At 43.4% G+C, this 16,348-nt stretch overlaps 1 protein-coding gene across 1 annotated transcript in view; it reads left to right on the top strand.

The window, feature by feature from the left end:
- The window catches only part of Ak5 (adenylate kinase 5), a 260,488-nt gene that overhangs the window by 127,632 nt on the left and 116,508 nt on the right, over positions 1–16,348 (top strand). The window contains exon 7 of the mRNA XM_048351624.1: positions 11,890–11,980. Within this exon, the coding sequence (XP_048207581.1) occupies positions 11,890–11,980 (91 nt within the window). The remainder of the gene's footprint in view (positions 1–11,889; positions 11,981–16,348) is intronic.

A 16,348-nucleotide genomic window follows, 5' to 3' on the forward strand; every position in this document is an offset into this window, starting at 1 on the left:
ACTGGAAGACAAATGCACAAAAAAGAGAAAAGTTATTTAAAAAAAGAAAAAAAAACAGAAAAATGAACAACCAAAAAAAAAAAAAACTTGATAAATCAAACAGGTAAAACTGGAAAACAAAAAACCAATGATGTTTCAGAAATGAAAAAAAAAAAACAACGCTTAAAAAATGTTTTGAAAAAAAAAAAAGGAGTCTTCCTTGTTTGGGTGGGCTTTCTACAGTCTCTGGTTTCCTTGCGATGGTCTGAAGTCTATTTTCCTGATGCTTGGCTGGTTTGACTGGCTTTCAGTTTGCAGGGGGTAGATCTGCTCTGACCCTCCTCCCCTGTTAGTGAAATTCTGGGGCTCTGTGGTTCACACAGCTTGCAGGTAGGCCTTTGGTGTCCACTGTAGATGGGGACATGAGCAGTCTTGGGAACCGTGGCTCCTCTGCCTGCTTTGGGGATGCTGCTTTTAACTCCTGGCTTTGAATAGGCTGTGAACTCAGCAGGGCGGGATGCCTCTGGGCTGGTTTACCTGGCTGAGAGTCACTTGCCTGGGGGAGTTTCCTCCCTCCTGGGCGGGGCAGCCTCCTGTGCAAAGCTGGCTATGGAATTCAGCTCTATTTCTGGCTGGGAATTGGGCTTCCTCTGTGATGGGACCATTTATGTGTCTCAGGAACTGTTTATTCTCCTGTCTGGTTGCTCTGTGCCACCGGTAGCTGCTAGCCACTTTCAGTTTTAATTTAGAAATTCCGGCAAGCAGGGCAGGGCACCTCTGACTGAGTTCACCTGAGTGTGTGAGCCATGGCCTGGGACGAGCCTCCCGCCTGGGCAGAGATTGCTCTGCTGGGTGGAGCTGGCTCTCACTGGTCGGTCCCTCTTGCCCTTTTCAAAGATGGTTCCTTTGTCCTCGCTTTCCCCAGGCCCGCTTTAGTTCCAGTCTGGTCTGACCCTATGCAAGTGTCAAAGATGGTGCTTTGTTCTGGCAGTGGGGGAAGGGCTACCTGTTAGGCCCAAGTCGCAAGAAGACCACCTAGAAGACCACCAAGAGCCAGACGTTCTGAAATACAAAAACAAGACTTTATTCAGGCGAGCTGCAGATCAGGCCTCTTCCTACCCACCGACACAGCGGAAGCCAGGAGGAAGGCCCTGAGCTGAGATTTCACAGGGCTTATAAAGGCAAAAAAACCAAAGTTACAGCAATCAGATGTTCAAGCAAGACTAGGATATGGGTACAAATCTGATTGGCTCAGGGCTCGAGGCATTCCGGGTGGTTAGAGTTAAGCATTCCCAGGCAGAGTTAAGCAGGGAGTTTCCTGACTAGCTGGGCCCTAATAAGCTTGATCTGCTAGCTGGGATAATTGGTGGCCTGGGTTACTCATAGTTTAAACAGACAACAAAACGGGGGCTGCCTGAAAATGGGGTTTACTTTAACTCTTCATTACCCCCTTCTGATAGGTAACTCAAGAACCAATCATGGTTCTCCTTGCTTATTAGTTTGATTCTGACCGAGAATCAGTAGGGACAGGTTGGTATTGTGCCCACAATACCATAAGTTGTCGGTGGCACTTTACTCAGTTGGTAGCGGGTGTGGGTCAGGAGGAGGCCCAGTCATAAAGGGCCTTTAGCTTGGGCCAGATCTCTTGGTGGACTTGCTATAGGGCTCTGAGTGGGGAATAAAAGCTCATAACAAATGTGATTGCAAGTTAGGAATAACATGTAGATGACATCACACAAGTCCCTTAGCCCTGCACATGCAGGTACAGATAAACATAGTTTTACACCAAAGCCCCAATTCTGACCCTATTTATATTATAGCCAATTTTATTACATACCAACTTTACTCATATGCTCTAATTTTAAGACATACTGATACCATTTGTTACATACTCAAACTTTCTAGGGATTGTCTTTCTCACTTTTAACATGCCAAAACCTTTTAATCTAAAGGAAACATTTTTGTTTCCCCAATTCTCTTTCTAAAGTCTTTCCTTATACAGTTTTATAATCTGTGTCTTATAAAATGTAACATAGCCCCACTCACACCATCTACTTCCTCATGCCATCAGCAACTTCCTGGAACATTCTGTGACAATTGACTTTTTAAATCCCTTTCTTATCCAGAGGAAACCATTTTCTTTTCTCTATCCCTTTCTCCAAGGCTTTCTATACTAACTTTCCTCTTTACATTTCCTGGGACTTCTTTGCTGCTAGAGTTTTAAACTGTCTACATTTTCTTTTTCCACTGGTTTGTAGAATCCGGTTTATCTCAGCTACATCAAGGCAATTTACTGTAACCCCACCCACAGGCTGTTGGGGAAAACAAAGGTGGGGCAAGGGTCAGTCCGGTGGGACTGCTGCTCCTAAGAAGCCAGACCAGAGCCAACTATCATGAGTTATTATTTTAGAATGGATTTCTACAGTTTCCAGTGCCTCTAAGTGCCTAAGGTTGGCCAGTGGCATCTGTAAGATCCACCCCAGGAGGGCTCCATGAAGATGCCTGTTAGGTTTTTAAAGTAGGTAGCTGGTAAAAGAGAACGCCACGCGGTATTCAGGCAGGAAAGAAAGTTTATTACCGAACTGATGGCCTGTGGCCAAGATGATCCATGGCCGGAGAGAAGGGAGAGAGAGAGGAGAGAAGGGAGAGAGAAAGGGGAGAGAAGGGAGAGAGAGAGAGCGCGCGACCCCCACCCAGCCCTGCTTTATTTAGGGCAGGGGCAAGGGGTATGGCCAGGTGGATTAGGAGGTGACCTCAGGGAAAGGGGAGGTAACTGCCTCCAGGTCTGCAGGTTACCCAGGTAACTGGGTGGAGACTTAATGAGGTGGGGGCATCTGCATGTAGCCCTCAGGGAGAGGACCTAACAATGCCCCCAGCAGTTTAAATCTCTGTCCAGTTACCTTGATACCTGGCCCAGCTGATGGCAGTTACCTCCCTCTCTTCTGAGGTCACACTCTAATCCATCTGGACACATTTAGATTCTTCCAGATAACTGTTAGACTGTCCTTGATCGTCACTCAAATGGAATGGGCAGAGGCCATGGTGGTGTCAGGCATCAGTGGCTCCCAGTGGTTCCAGTAGAATGTCACACCTTCTGCTGGGTTACCTGCAACTTTCTCCATAGACTGGTTAGAGAAGCTTAACCTAAGTTTCCTGATTCCTTCTTAAGCACAATAGCTTTTTGTAGGCTGGCACATCACTGAATGTCAAGACATCTTTAGGCAATCAATGGCCCTTGGGTCATTTTGCCAGGGCAATAAGTTTAAATCAGATATTTCCAATAAGGCTAGGATTTTTTTTTAGCCAACATAGAAGGCTTGGCCTGTAACCATTTCTCACAAGTGCTGTCTCTGTATACTGTTACCTCTATTTTCCATGCCTCTAGTTTATCCTGACTCATCTTCCCAAAAACAACTCTGGTTCCTTGGTCCTAAAGGGGGAGGCTGATGGGCGAAGATCATCCATCTTCTGTAACTTCTTCAGGCTCACTCAGGGGCGTTGACCTTACCTAGCCAGGAACCTATAACCTTAGTCTACTTTACTAAGGGGCTGCAGGATCAGATGTCCATTAGGAGCTTTACTCCAAACTGGAAATTACATTCAAAATTGAACTTAACTATACAGACTTCTTTTTGGGCTACCACAGTGTAGCCTTTTAACATTCTAGTTTGTAAAAGATTTTTCCTGACTGGCTGGTGAACTGATCTCTGATGACTTAAAGAATGCCTACATTACCTTTGCAGTCCTTTACCAGATCTCAATAAGGACACAATATCAGGTCTACAAGCTTTCTTTCCTGAACAGATGTATCAGCTTAAAATTCTCACTGCCAGTCAGGGCTTTGAGTAGATGCGAGGGATTGGCATTTTAAACTATCCTCCCATTTGACAAACTTACCCTTACTACCCTCTACCACAGATGACTGGCAAATTCCTGCTCAATAGACAGACATGGGCATTAGAAAGGCATGCTTACCAACTATTCTTCTAGGACTTCCCAGCTTTGATTAACTTTTGAAAGGCGAAACAGGAGTGACTCTAGGATCTGACACCATTTCTGCCATCCAAGCAGTGGCTTACTGCCTCTGGATGCTCCATCACTTTTGTCCCAGGAGTGACTTTTCACTGGAGTTGGACTCAGAGCCTTAGTGCTGTCCCCCAGCTCTTCAGCTCAAGACTAGCACCCTACCACTTTGAGCCTCAAAATGACTCATGACTCTGTTCCCAGCACTTCTGCTGGCCAACTAGAGATGAAGACTCTCACAGGGACCTTTCTCTGCCCAGGCTGGCTTTGAACTGCAGATTTCAGATAAATGAGTCTTACAAGCGGCCACTTTACTCCAATTAAAAGGAACAAAGTGTTCCACACAGAAGTAGTTTTAAGCATGCTCTTACCTGGAACTTATTAAGGGTCAGTATTAGATCTTGACAAACTTGTAGGAATCACCTGTCCTTCTCTGTGGGCCTGCTGGAAACTGTTACAAAAAATCTACAAGTAAACTGGAATGGCAATTAAACATTTTGGTAGCCATAATTCTCCTTTTCTCACATTGCAATAATCATTTAGGACAATTTTACTTTCAAATTTCTTATCTAGAAATGTGTTCTTGATTTCCAAAACCTTTTTACTAACCTCTGCTTTAACACTAACACTTTAGCTTTTATCTGCATTGGAAAAACTGAAGCTTACAGGCATTCTGAAACCAGGTGCCGCCCTTTGCCTCCGAGCTGCTTGTTTTAAAAGAGCCTCTTTTTTTTTTCTTCAGTCCCAGTTACCGCATGGCATGAAGACCTTTGAACTCAAATGACAATTTTTCCTTAATGCAAGAATTACAATTACAAAATTAGAAATACTTATCCATTTAGCTTTCCAATAAATTAGTGAGAAACGTTAGCCCATTTCTTCCTACATACAGAGAGTTAATGAGAGTTTACTTCTATCCCCTTAGTTTAATATATATCCTTTAAAATCCAAATTACAAAAATAGCACAGGAATCGAATCACATCAAATAAATAAACTTTTTAACCATTTAAAAAACTTTTCCAATTCTTAGTACCTCTCAAGGGACAGTTTTAGAAATTCCAGTCAAATTATTCATTTTTACCACCAGGTTTCCAAAGTTCACCTGAAAACAAAAGAGACAAAAGAAAGGCCTCCATTGGCCTGTCCTACCAAACGGCCTATCTCCATCCTACTCCTCAGAGCTTGATGAACTGTCTTGGTGCTGGCTTGTCCTCTTCCACCATGAATGGACACCCCCTTATGGCTGTCCCACCATGTGGATTCCCTCCAGGGCCTGTGCCACCACGTGGGCTGGCTAAGCTGCACCTTTGCCAGATCACCCCTCACTCCTGTGGATAGGCACACAAGCCCATCCCAGGTTTTTCCTGTCCTTTCCTATTGGTCTTTGACTGAGAAACCCAAGCAGTTGTTTTTTTTAACAGTGATAAACCTTTACATCCAAATTTCTGACACTTATCTCTAACTTTTTTTAATTAAACATTTTTTTAACTATAGTTTCTCTTTAAAACAATGCAATAATCCTTTAAAGCCCAAATGCCCAAACTTGATGACCATTTGAATTTAAACTTAAACTCACTCAATTTTACATCGTACTAACAGTCTTGAACATGTTCACACTCACACATGCACACACACATACATATTCAAAAGATCTTAAAGCGCGCAAAATAATCATTGGCCATACATTTTCCAGTGGCAAGAGATATTTTTGCCAATCTTACTCCTGCAATACGTAAATTTTAAGACAAAACTTTTAACAAATGATTTTAGCATTCTCCAGCCTCATTTTCCAAGGCTTGATAGTCTTAGTAAAACATTTTAGCACACCAAGTAATTTTCTGCTTAAGAAGGCTGGGTGGGGGCTGGGGATATGGCCTAGTGGCAAGAGTGCTTGCCTCGTATACACAAGGCCCTGGGTTCAATTCCCCAGCACCACATATACAGAAAATGGCCAGAAGTGGCGCTGTGGCTCAAGTGGCAGAGTGCTAGCCTTGAGCAAGAAGAAGCCAGGGACAGTGCTCAGGCCCTGAGTCCAAGCCCCAGGACTGGCACAAAAAAAAAAAGAAGAAGGCTGGGTGGGGGTCCCCCAGAGTTCTTTTTGCGGACACTCACACTGATTGTGAGCTGTCACCTGTACATCTTTCTAATGAGCTAAACATAAATCCAGGGGGCTAAGGGAGTCTGTCTCATTTCATCCGTCACAGTCAGGAGATACAGAAAACAGAGAGGAACAGTCCAGACCAGTTCTGTACCAATACAGGCAATTTTTCCTTTTCTGCAACACAATCTTTTCTAGTTTCCGATTGGATTTACTTTTACTTTCTTTCCTAATTCACCACCAGACCTAGTCTCCTCAGTACTCAATCTCATATTAGTCCCTTTTGCTTTTAATTTTACCTTCTCTTTTACCTCAAAGTCCAATTAACCATATCATTCAGACAACTCAGAGCATTGACATAAACAGAGAGAAACATATAAAAGTGGCAAAAGTAAAAGCAGTTTGACAAATCTGGAGAAGCAATGCTGCTAAGAAAAGGAAGGGAGAAAAATTCCGCTGGAGACAAAGAGAAAGAGGAGTCACTCCTGGAAGTCTTGTTTGCCACGTTCTCAGTTCAGTCCCCATGCCTAGGAGGAATTTCTCCCGCCAGTGTGGAGGAGGTTAGACACACACACAGACCACATGAAAAACACATAAAGGAACTAAATATACCATAAACAATCTACAAATTTATAAACTGACGGTGCCAACAAACACGGGACAAGATAACAAAACAAGTTATGCAAGTTTGACACAGAAGAGACTGTCAGAATCACAAACAACACAGACGACAGAAGTGCAGTGGGGTCACTCCCCGCCGCCCGTGGGTGGTCTGGACAAAAACCTGCAAAGAGACTGTGGAGGACTGAGGGGGTAAGAAGGGACAAACCCAAAGGAGGAGAAGCTGTTATCTACCAACTCTCTCCAAGTGACTATGTAAGGAATTAAAAAACATAGTCCTCTACTTTGAGACTCAAGTCAAAAGTCCCTTCTGGTGGCCACCCTAGATTGAAAGTGGGCCACTCAGAAAAGCAGAGAGTCACCGACTTTCCTTTCTTAATGGCCACACTTTGGGTCTGAGCTATCTCCTTAACCTCCCTCCTGTGAACTAGGGTCAAGTCTACAGGGCTGGATGGAACATTACCCATGTCTCTCAGTCTCGTCAGTCTTTCAGTTCACAAAATAACAATACAAACAAAAGAGAAGAACCAGAATAAACAGGCCTGAGTTTTCAAGGGCTTACAAGGTGGAGATCTCCCAAGTTGGTCGGCTGACTCCTGTAAACTAGAAACAGAAGGAGCAGACCCAAGTACAAGGTGGGCGGGTTGAGCCTCGGTTAGGAGGCCCTCCCGGTCAGTTCTGGCCAAAAACCGAACTGACTTGCGCCCTACGAGTATCAACGTGGAGCTCCAGGGGTCCCCCTTCAAGGGTGGAGGAGCTGGGAGGAATCCCAGCTGGGAGGATTCCTCCCAGCTCCTCCAGGATTGTCATGGAAGCCAGTCCGCTTTGACAACCCCTTCAAGAAATACGAGTCAGAACGGCCATCCTCAAGGAGGAAGCAAAACAGACAAACAGACAAATGACAGGACAAGACAAATCAACAGTGCTGTTTTCTTACTTTTGGAGTCCGGGGTCTCGGGGGTCTCTGGGGCTATCCTGGACGAAACCCCAACTGTTATGCCCAAGTCGCGAGAAGACCACCAAGAAGACAACTGAGAGCCAGACATTCTGAAATGCAAAAGCAAGGCTTTATTCAGGGGAGCTGCAGATCAGGCCTCTTCCTACCCACCGACACAGCGGAGGTTAGGAGGAAGGCCCCAAGCTGAGATTTCACAGGGCTTATAAAGGCAAAATACCAAAGTTACAGCAATCAGGTGTTCAAGCAAGACTAGGATATGGGTACAAATCTGATTGGCTCAGGGCTCGAGGCATTCCAGGCGGTTAGAGTTAAGCATTCCCAGGTGGTTAGAGTTAAGCAGGGAGTTTCCTGACTAGCTGGGCCCTAATAAGCTTGATCTGCTAGCCAGGATAATTGCTGGCCTGGGTTACTCATAGTTTAAACAGACAACAAAACGGGGGCTGCCTGAAAATGGGGTTTACTTTAACTCTTCACTTCCCTCAAGAAGCTGCTCTATGGGCACAAGTGAGAATGTCTTTCATGGGGTACTCATACTTTCTCTGCGATTTCAGCCCATCCGCGCGCAGCCTGCAATCTGCGTCTGTCCGCCTCCATCTGGAGGATTTTTCCCTGGTCGCCACTGTGTGCTTTGGTGCGCGGAGTGCGGGGCACTGGCGTGGTGGCGGGTCGCTGCCTGGAGCTTAAATCTGTGTTTTCAGGCCAGCAAAGTGGATTTTTCCTTCCTGGCCAGAATCCCTATACTATTATAACTTTCTTGGTCTGTCTTTCTAGGAGTAAAGTGTCTCTGGCGTGGTAAAACTGCAATGTCGAAGGGAGCTCAGCTAAGGCTCTGTTGCTCCTCCACCATCTTCCCACTGTCAGATAAAAGGTCTTCTTAGGACAGTTAGACATCCAATTACATTCAGCTACAAGACAAAGTACCCATCTACCTTCAGAATTTCAGAGAAAGGAGTAACTATAGACATCATCTGATTTATTGCCATGTAATTCTATCTCCCTGAAACTTTTTCTGACCCATCTGATGTAAATAAATGTTTTGAAAGTACTGGGTTTGACCTCAAGACACTCTCCTTTCTAGGCAGGCAATTTACCACTTGAGCCATTGCCCTAGACCTTTTGCTCTTAATTTTTCCAATAGACTCTATTTTAGCCTGGGCCAGCCTGAGGCCAGAGATTCTACTGTTACACTTCCTGAGTAGCTGCAATCATAGCCATGTGTCATCACACCCACCTTTTTGTTAGTTGAGAGAGGGTTTCAAACTAAGGATGCCCTCAAACTATGATCCTCTCAATTTCTACCTTCCAAATAGGATTATAGGCCAGGCTATTGCACCCAACATAAACAGGATTGAGGGTTTGGTGGGGGGGAGGGGAGTTGTTTGGATTTTTTTGGCCAGTCCTGGGGCTTGAACTCAGGACCGGGGCACTATCCCTGGGCTGCTTTTGCTCAAGGATAGCACTCTACCACATGAGCCACAGCAACACTTCTAGCCTTTTCTGTTTATGTGATACTGAAGAACCAAACCCAGGGCTTCATGTATGTTAGGCAAGCACTCTACACTAAGCCACATTCCCAGCCAATAAAATTTTTATTCTTGGGAACTTTAATCACTTTTTACCTATCCTGTCCCAGAAGCAGTATCTCTTTTGCTAGGCTTTCAGTTAAATAGTTCATTTGTTCATCCATTTCAGGAATTTACCTCAGGGCTGGGAATGTGGCTTACTGGTAGAGCACTTGTCTAGCATGCATGAAGCCTTGGGTTCGATTCCTCAGTATTACAGACACAGAAAAGGCCAGAAGTGGCACTGTGTCTCAAGGGGTAGAGAGCTAGCCTTGAGCAAAAGAAGCTCAGGGACAGTGCCCAGGCCCTAAGTTTAAGTCCCAGGACTGGCAAAAAAAAAAAAAGAATTTGCCTCAAACTCAAGACCCTTCCACCTTCAATACCAAGTAACTAATACTATAGACACTTGCCACTGGTTTACCCTTTGTACTTTAAAATTAGTGGCTGATAGTCTTATTATAGCTTAAAATCTTTTTCTTCAAAAAAAATGCTCCTTTAGATTCAAGATGCTGTTGGGAAATCCTAGAGCTAAAAATGTATGCTGTAACTAGGGCTTCCCAGCCTTGACACTGTTGACTTTTTTGGAATAATCTTTTGCTATGAGTTGACTACCCAGTGCATTGTAGGATATTTCATGGCATTCCCACCTTCTGCCAGTGTGGCTACCAAAACTGTTTCCCAATACTGTCACAGTTTCTAGGAGAGATAATGTTAGGGCTGACCTGAAAACTGGAGTAACTAAATATAAGTTTTAGTGTTAAAATTATAACAGCTTCTAAACTCTGGTGATGACTCCATGATAGAGGGCTGCACCTCCACCTGTGAGACTAGTTTCTTATAGTTTGACACTTAAAAATGTAGGGAGCACTTGTTCACCTCTATACCTGGGTAACAACCATGGTAACGGACAGTAAAAAATGATCATAGTCATAGACTATAGAAATAACCATAATAGTAGTAGAAATGCCATGGTAACTGTCAGGTTCGTTTACTTATGATTGAGTACTGGATTGTTTTAGCCCGCTCAAGCTTGCTTAGTGGTAATGGGGAAACATGGTCGCAATTGTTAAAATAAAGTTGGTACTAGGTCAGCCTGACTGCAATATTCTGCTTCTGTAAATGGCTTGCTTAACACATTTGTGACTTGCTCTACCCCCTGTACTAACCCCCTGCATCAGTGTTATGTGACCACCTGTTGTCAATTCCTGATATCAAGGCCAGTTCCCGATATCAAAGCCAAAATAGATTACTGAAAGGGTAGATAGCCAATAGAAATAGGACAAGACTTGCTTGCTAAATGCCATCCAATCAAGTATCTGCCAAGTTGGAAATATCTTTCCCCTGTTGTAATCACAATAAAAACCCTGCCTATCTGAGGATCAGGACTCTCAATCCAGATCTGCTGTGTCGGTGATGGTTGGGAGTCCAGGCTTGAGCTTGCAATAAAGACTCTCGTGCATTTGCATCGGTATCGGTGGTCTTTGGGGAATGGAAATTTGGCATAACAATACATTTCCTAGGGAACACTCCTAATGGATAACTACAGATGAATAATATGATTTGCGTAAAACAATCAATAAAATATTTGATAATTTAAAAGCCAGTACTTCCTTTACCATGCACACAACCTCTCTAATGTGGAATACCATCATTCTGTGTTTTTGTCTTAACTTGACCAATTAAATAGCTGCTGTTGGGATCATATTAAATTATAATGTTCCCCCAGGGTTCTCAGGACATACATGAGTTAAAAGAGTAGAAACAAGAGTCTCATGCCCATCAGAAATGATAGAAAATAAGAAATCAGATTTTATTCTTTGATCAGATGCTGGTGTGGGAGTGAAGTGGCTTTAACAATGTCTGCATGACCTCAAGTGGAGTGGACTATGTGGAGGTTGCTGCTGTCCCCTTGGGCCCCAGTTCACCTGTCCAAAAGCTGTTGATAGAAATACACAATACTCAGCATCCAACAAGGTCATATTGTCCATTTGATAACTAACTTATAGAGAAAGATGGTTTTCCAGGTGTTCACATGTGTGACACAACTTTCTGTAAATACTTGCAGTTTGCTTTCGCAACTATGACACCAGTAAGCCATTTTTTAAACTGAAGATAGACATGAAAGTATGTCCAATTATTGAACCACTTGATAAACACACAATTTATTCATTTAATAATATTTTATAATTTTATAAAATTATAAAAATATTTTATTCTATAATTTGCATTACATCTAAATCTGTGTGTTTGCCAACTACATCTTTCATACAATATCAGGAGTATCTAATACAATATCTTAAATTTGGTTTGGAAATTGTTTTAATTTTTCTCTTCTCTTTTAACAAGTTAGAAAAATCCTCCCTGTTGTTTGTAACTATGTTTCCATTTATTATTAGAAAAACTGTGCCAAAACAATGGGTGAATTTCCATGACCTTTTCAGAATCTGCTTTATAAGAAAATGTTCCACATTTTTCTTAATTATAAGTGAATTCCTTATTCTTTCCTACATAATATGTGTAAACTCAAAGGCCCTTAAATGGCTTGCTTGTGACCCTAATAGTTACATGAGATATGCTCTTTGTACTTTAGAATTAGCTAATTTATGTCTTTTCATGTTCCACACTTGTCTGTCCTGATTTCCCCCAGTTTGATGCCGACCGAAATGAGGATGAGGTGTTCTGTGACATCAGTATGGCAGTTGACAACAAGTTATTTCCAAACAAAGACGCAGCAGCAGGTAAGTCATCATGTCCTTCAGGCTCTGGTACACCAAGATCACCTACCAAATGTCTTGGGTTTTTTATAAATGAGTGAAGCTCAACAAACTGTTGTCAGCTTTAAAGGACGTCCATGTTCTCACACACTCGCTCTTGTCAGTTTAAAAATAAAGATCCCAAACAAAAAAGAAAAGCAAGGCTGTAAATCTGTCCCTTATAATAAGTTAATGCTTTTCTTCCTATCATTACACATGTAAATAGACAGCCATAAGATACAATTGGAATAAATCTAGCCTAACCCATATTGGTGCAAGTATTAGAAGTTAAGATTGCTTGAGGACCACCCCCTGCCCAACTCATACAAGCTTTTCCTGTGCTGCTTTGGAAAAGCCTTTCCTTCCATCTTCCAAACAACCACTACTATCCCACACCCCAGCTCCTGCTTGAGCCCATCACTTCTCTTCCTAAGACTAGCAGCTGGAAATTTGCCTGTAAGACACTTGTACAGAGTGATCAGACCCTGAGGTAGGGTTTGTAGGAAGGCGATGTTTGCCTACATTCTCTCTTTTTTATTCTCTCTACTCTGAGCCAGTTCATCAGCTTACATCTTTTTTATTACTATTATTCAAGAAAACCAACACCCTGGAAACAGTTTCTGGCTTTTCTATAAGCCCCCAGAAGAATAAAGGTTGGCGCCTCCTTGGGAAGTGTGTATGAAGGAATGAGTGTGTGTGAACAGCTTTCAAGGCCATGATAGTTCATGCATCTGAAGCCACATATCCTACCTTGCCTTAAACCCTTCCCATCTCTTCTGTAGGAGGAGGCTTCACCCTGGGTCTGATGTAAAACAAGCCATCAATCTCTCCTTATTGTCTGCGAGGAGAAAGGCATGCTTGGTTAAAATACACACACACATACACACACACGTGCACGTGTGTGTGAACATTCGTCTTACAAATCTGTTTCAAGGCATCTCATCCCAGGCCATGCCTAAGCTCCCGCCCCTTGGTACTCCACCCACCCTGTTGTGTGTGCTAGCCTGGAGATCTGGATATAGGGGATTTCCTGTCCTTTCCAGAACACTGTCTTGTGTGCCACCAGGTCTATTAGCACAGAGTTCTTCACACCTCCTTCAGACTGTCCTCTATGTCAGCCTCTTCCATGGCCCACACTTTTCTCTTTCAAAGAGGTATAGCCCTATTGGTCCGTAGCCATCCCTATTGGATATGGCCCCATCACTGGGCATGAAGGAGCACTGGATCTGCAGCCCCGCCTGTCATTACATGTGCTGATTCAGGTGCTTCCATTGATGCTCTAATAGAACTTCTGCCTCCCAACCTTGTGCAGACCACAGCAATAACCGCTTATATTCTGCTTTCTCTTCATATCTTGGTGTCCATCTTGACTTTTCTTCCAAGTTATGACAGGAAATGATGAAAATGAAAAATTCCAGGCTATAAACAAAAAGGCTACACAATTAAATCTTTGAACCACTGCTGGAAGCAACCTAAGAGTCATTTCTGAGAATTGTTAAATGGCAACTCCTTTGTACAACTACTTAAAGATAATAATTTTTAAAAGAAAAAAAATAATTGTAGAATTATGAGAAGGGCAAGGTAGTAATCTTCATTGACAGGCTAATGGAGCTCTGATGTCTGATAGACTCCTTATCTCATTTTCCAGTGATATTTACAAAAAGCAGGTCATTGCAGGAAAGATATGTTGAAACCACATAAAATCATATAAACAAGGTTGCTGCTCTAAGGAAATGCTATGCTGCCTACATTTTAATTAATACAGTAGACCTTAGTATCTACACATATGTGGTTCCAAAAAGACCGCCACTGAGGGAAAACTGTGCATGTTAGGAGGCTTAGATTTTAATGCTGTATTACAGGTGCTGGATTCATTTTCCCACAGTACCGCCAGACTCCCATTAAAATCATGCCCCTTTCAACAAAGCTCAAATTTTCACTTTGCTTCTTCAACCAAGCACATTCACTTTTACCTTGTTTCTAGGACACTATTTACTTTATAGGAGGCATATTCTTACAAAACTGAAGGCAGGGAAACATTTGGCAGATCACACAACTGTGTGTGTGTGTGTGTGTGTGTGTGTGTGTGTGTGTGTGTGTGTATGCCAGTCTGGAGACTTGAACTCAGAGCCTGGGCTTTGTCCCTGAGCATTTTTGTTGATGGCTACCACTCCACCTCTTGAGCCTTTGCTCTACTTCCAGCTTTTAGTGATTAGTTGGAGTTAACCCATATGGACTTTCTGGCCTGGGCTGGCGTGGAACTGAAATATTCAGATCTCAGCCCTCTATGTAGCGAGAATTACAGGACTGAGCCACTGGCTCCCCACCCACACAAGAATTTAAACACAACTAAAAATGAAGAGGGACAATAGAGGGCTTCTGTGCTTCCACTGAACCATGTAATAATGTGTCGGGGAGATTTCAAATTTGTGATTCTGAATTTTCTTTTAACATTTTTGTTTTGACTACATTGATCTAAATATATTACAAATAACAAGCAGAGGATGGGCTTACTGAATTTTATTTAGAACATATTTTAAAATAATAAATACCTGTTAGCTGTCCTCAATTTGCTAACACAGTGGGGAACTGATTGACTGCCACTTCTTTACAAAAAGTGGCAAGTGGCCTTCCTCAGAGTTAGCCTCCTCTCCCAGGAGTGCAATGGTTTTGGTGAGCCCCTGAGGGCAGATGTTAATCCTCTTTCTGCAGAACTGTTGGTGGTAAAGGACACAATGCCTGGCCCTCCAGCTCCAGGCTTCTCAACACAGAAGTCTATACTTAACAGCTTCCACTTCTGCTCTCTCCCTTCCACCCTGATCACTTAGATCACTTAGGGGTCCATTCCAATCTTAAAATAAGAATGTTCTACAGATCACATACCTCTATGAGTGGAATGAGCCTGGAGGACAGAGGTCAATCAGAAAGAGAGATATTTTGCCTCCCCCTACAAGGAAGCAGCCATGATGCTACAGGGCCTATGTTTCTGTGCCCTCCTCTACATAGAGAGCAAACAGGAATCTGCCTTTGTGAGTGAAATCTCTTGGCTTCCAAATGCTAATGAGTCACCCAGTGGACAAGTTGTATACTCAGCCACTGCTCTATGAGTTGTCAGCCTCCAGGTTTTGTTCCTGGATGCCTCCCCTCTCTCTGCAGACTTTCCACTGCTCAGTTCTCACATCACCTCCCTATGAATGGCTTTCTGTCTCTTTTTCTACCTTACCTTCTCCAGAGAGCCAGGCAAAAAGGCCCTTGTCCTTGTACCCCACACCCACCTGTCTTTCTCAGAGACACCATGGCCATCTTCTTTCCTGTTCCCATCAGACTCATCAAAGGCCTTGGCATTCCTCATCCCTGGGACCACAGAATCCTCCTGCTGCCCTGGAAATCCTCCTAGAAAGCAATCTGACCATTATGCTTCCCTGACAAAACAGAACAAACCTTCCAAACAAACTTTTCTATAGGCTGGGTGTCCATGTCCAGAACAGAGCTGAAAGCCCAGAACACTTAGCTTCCCCACAGTGGTCCTGTTACTGCAGCCCATCTCCCACAGTGGAGTCCTGTGCTTCCCATGCCTTCCTACCTTTGTCCCCGGCACCTCCTCTTCCAGTCTCCAGTGCATTCCTCTGTTCTCCCAGCTCCACAGTCTCAGCCTTCCTTAGCCATATCCTCCTTTGTTTCTCCATCTAAACAAGATTTCTCTAGGAGGCTTCGTCAGACATGGTTCCAGACCAGAGTAGGCCCTTGCATGGTAATTTTCCTTCAGGATATTTTTCACAATTGTGATTATATCCTTGGGTCCAAAATTAGCTGTGAGGAATCTATTCTCTGTATTACAGCAGAAGACTTTATGAGAATGGAGTAGGTATACATGCATAGTGTGTGTGTGTGTGTGTGTGTGTGTGTGTGTGTGTGTGTGTTTGGTGTTATACCCAGTGTGAATCTCATAGCAGATGGCACCTCCGCTGGGCCAGTCATGTATCCTGATCACAGGTACACCAAGTCTTTGCCCCCAAGCAGAGAAAGCAGAGTGTGCCTGGTATCTGGTATCTCCTTGCCTTTCCTTTCACATTGACACCCCCTGAGCTCTGTACCAGCACTCAAAGGGTGATGGCTCTTCCTCAGACTTTTGAGCAAAGATCTGCCAGGAAGAAAAACATAGCTACCATAGTCTCTGAACACAAGGAATAGTCTTGGGTGACAACTTTTTTCATGTTCCTACTTAAATTAAATGAGACAACCTGAAAAGAATAGTTCTGAAAATCATATTACATCTAAATCTAAGGATGCCCAGTGTTCTCTGTGGGATGCTGCATGTCAGCTCAGACCTTTCCTTGTTGTCTATAAAAAGGT

This window comes from Perognathus longimembris, chromosome 7, assembly GCF_023159225.1.
Source record: "Perognathus longimembris pacificus isolate PPM17 chromosome 7, ASM2315922v1, whole genome shotgun sequence".
In the NCBI taxonomy this organism is placed as follows: Eukaryota; Metazoa; Chordata; class Mammalia; order Rodentia; family Heteromyidae; genus Perognathus; species Perognathus longimembris.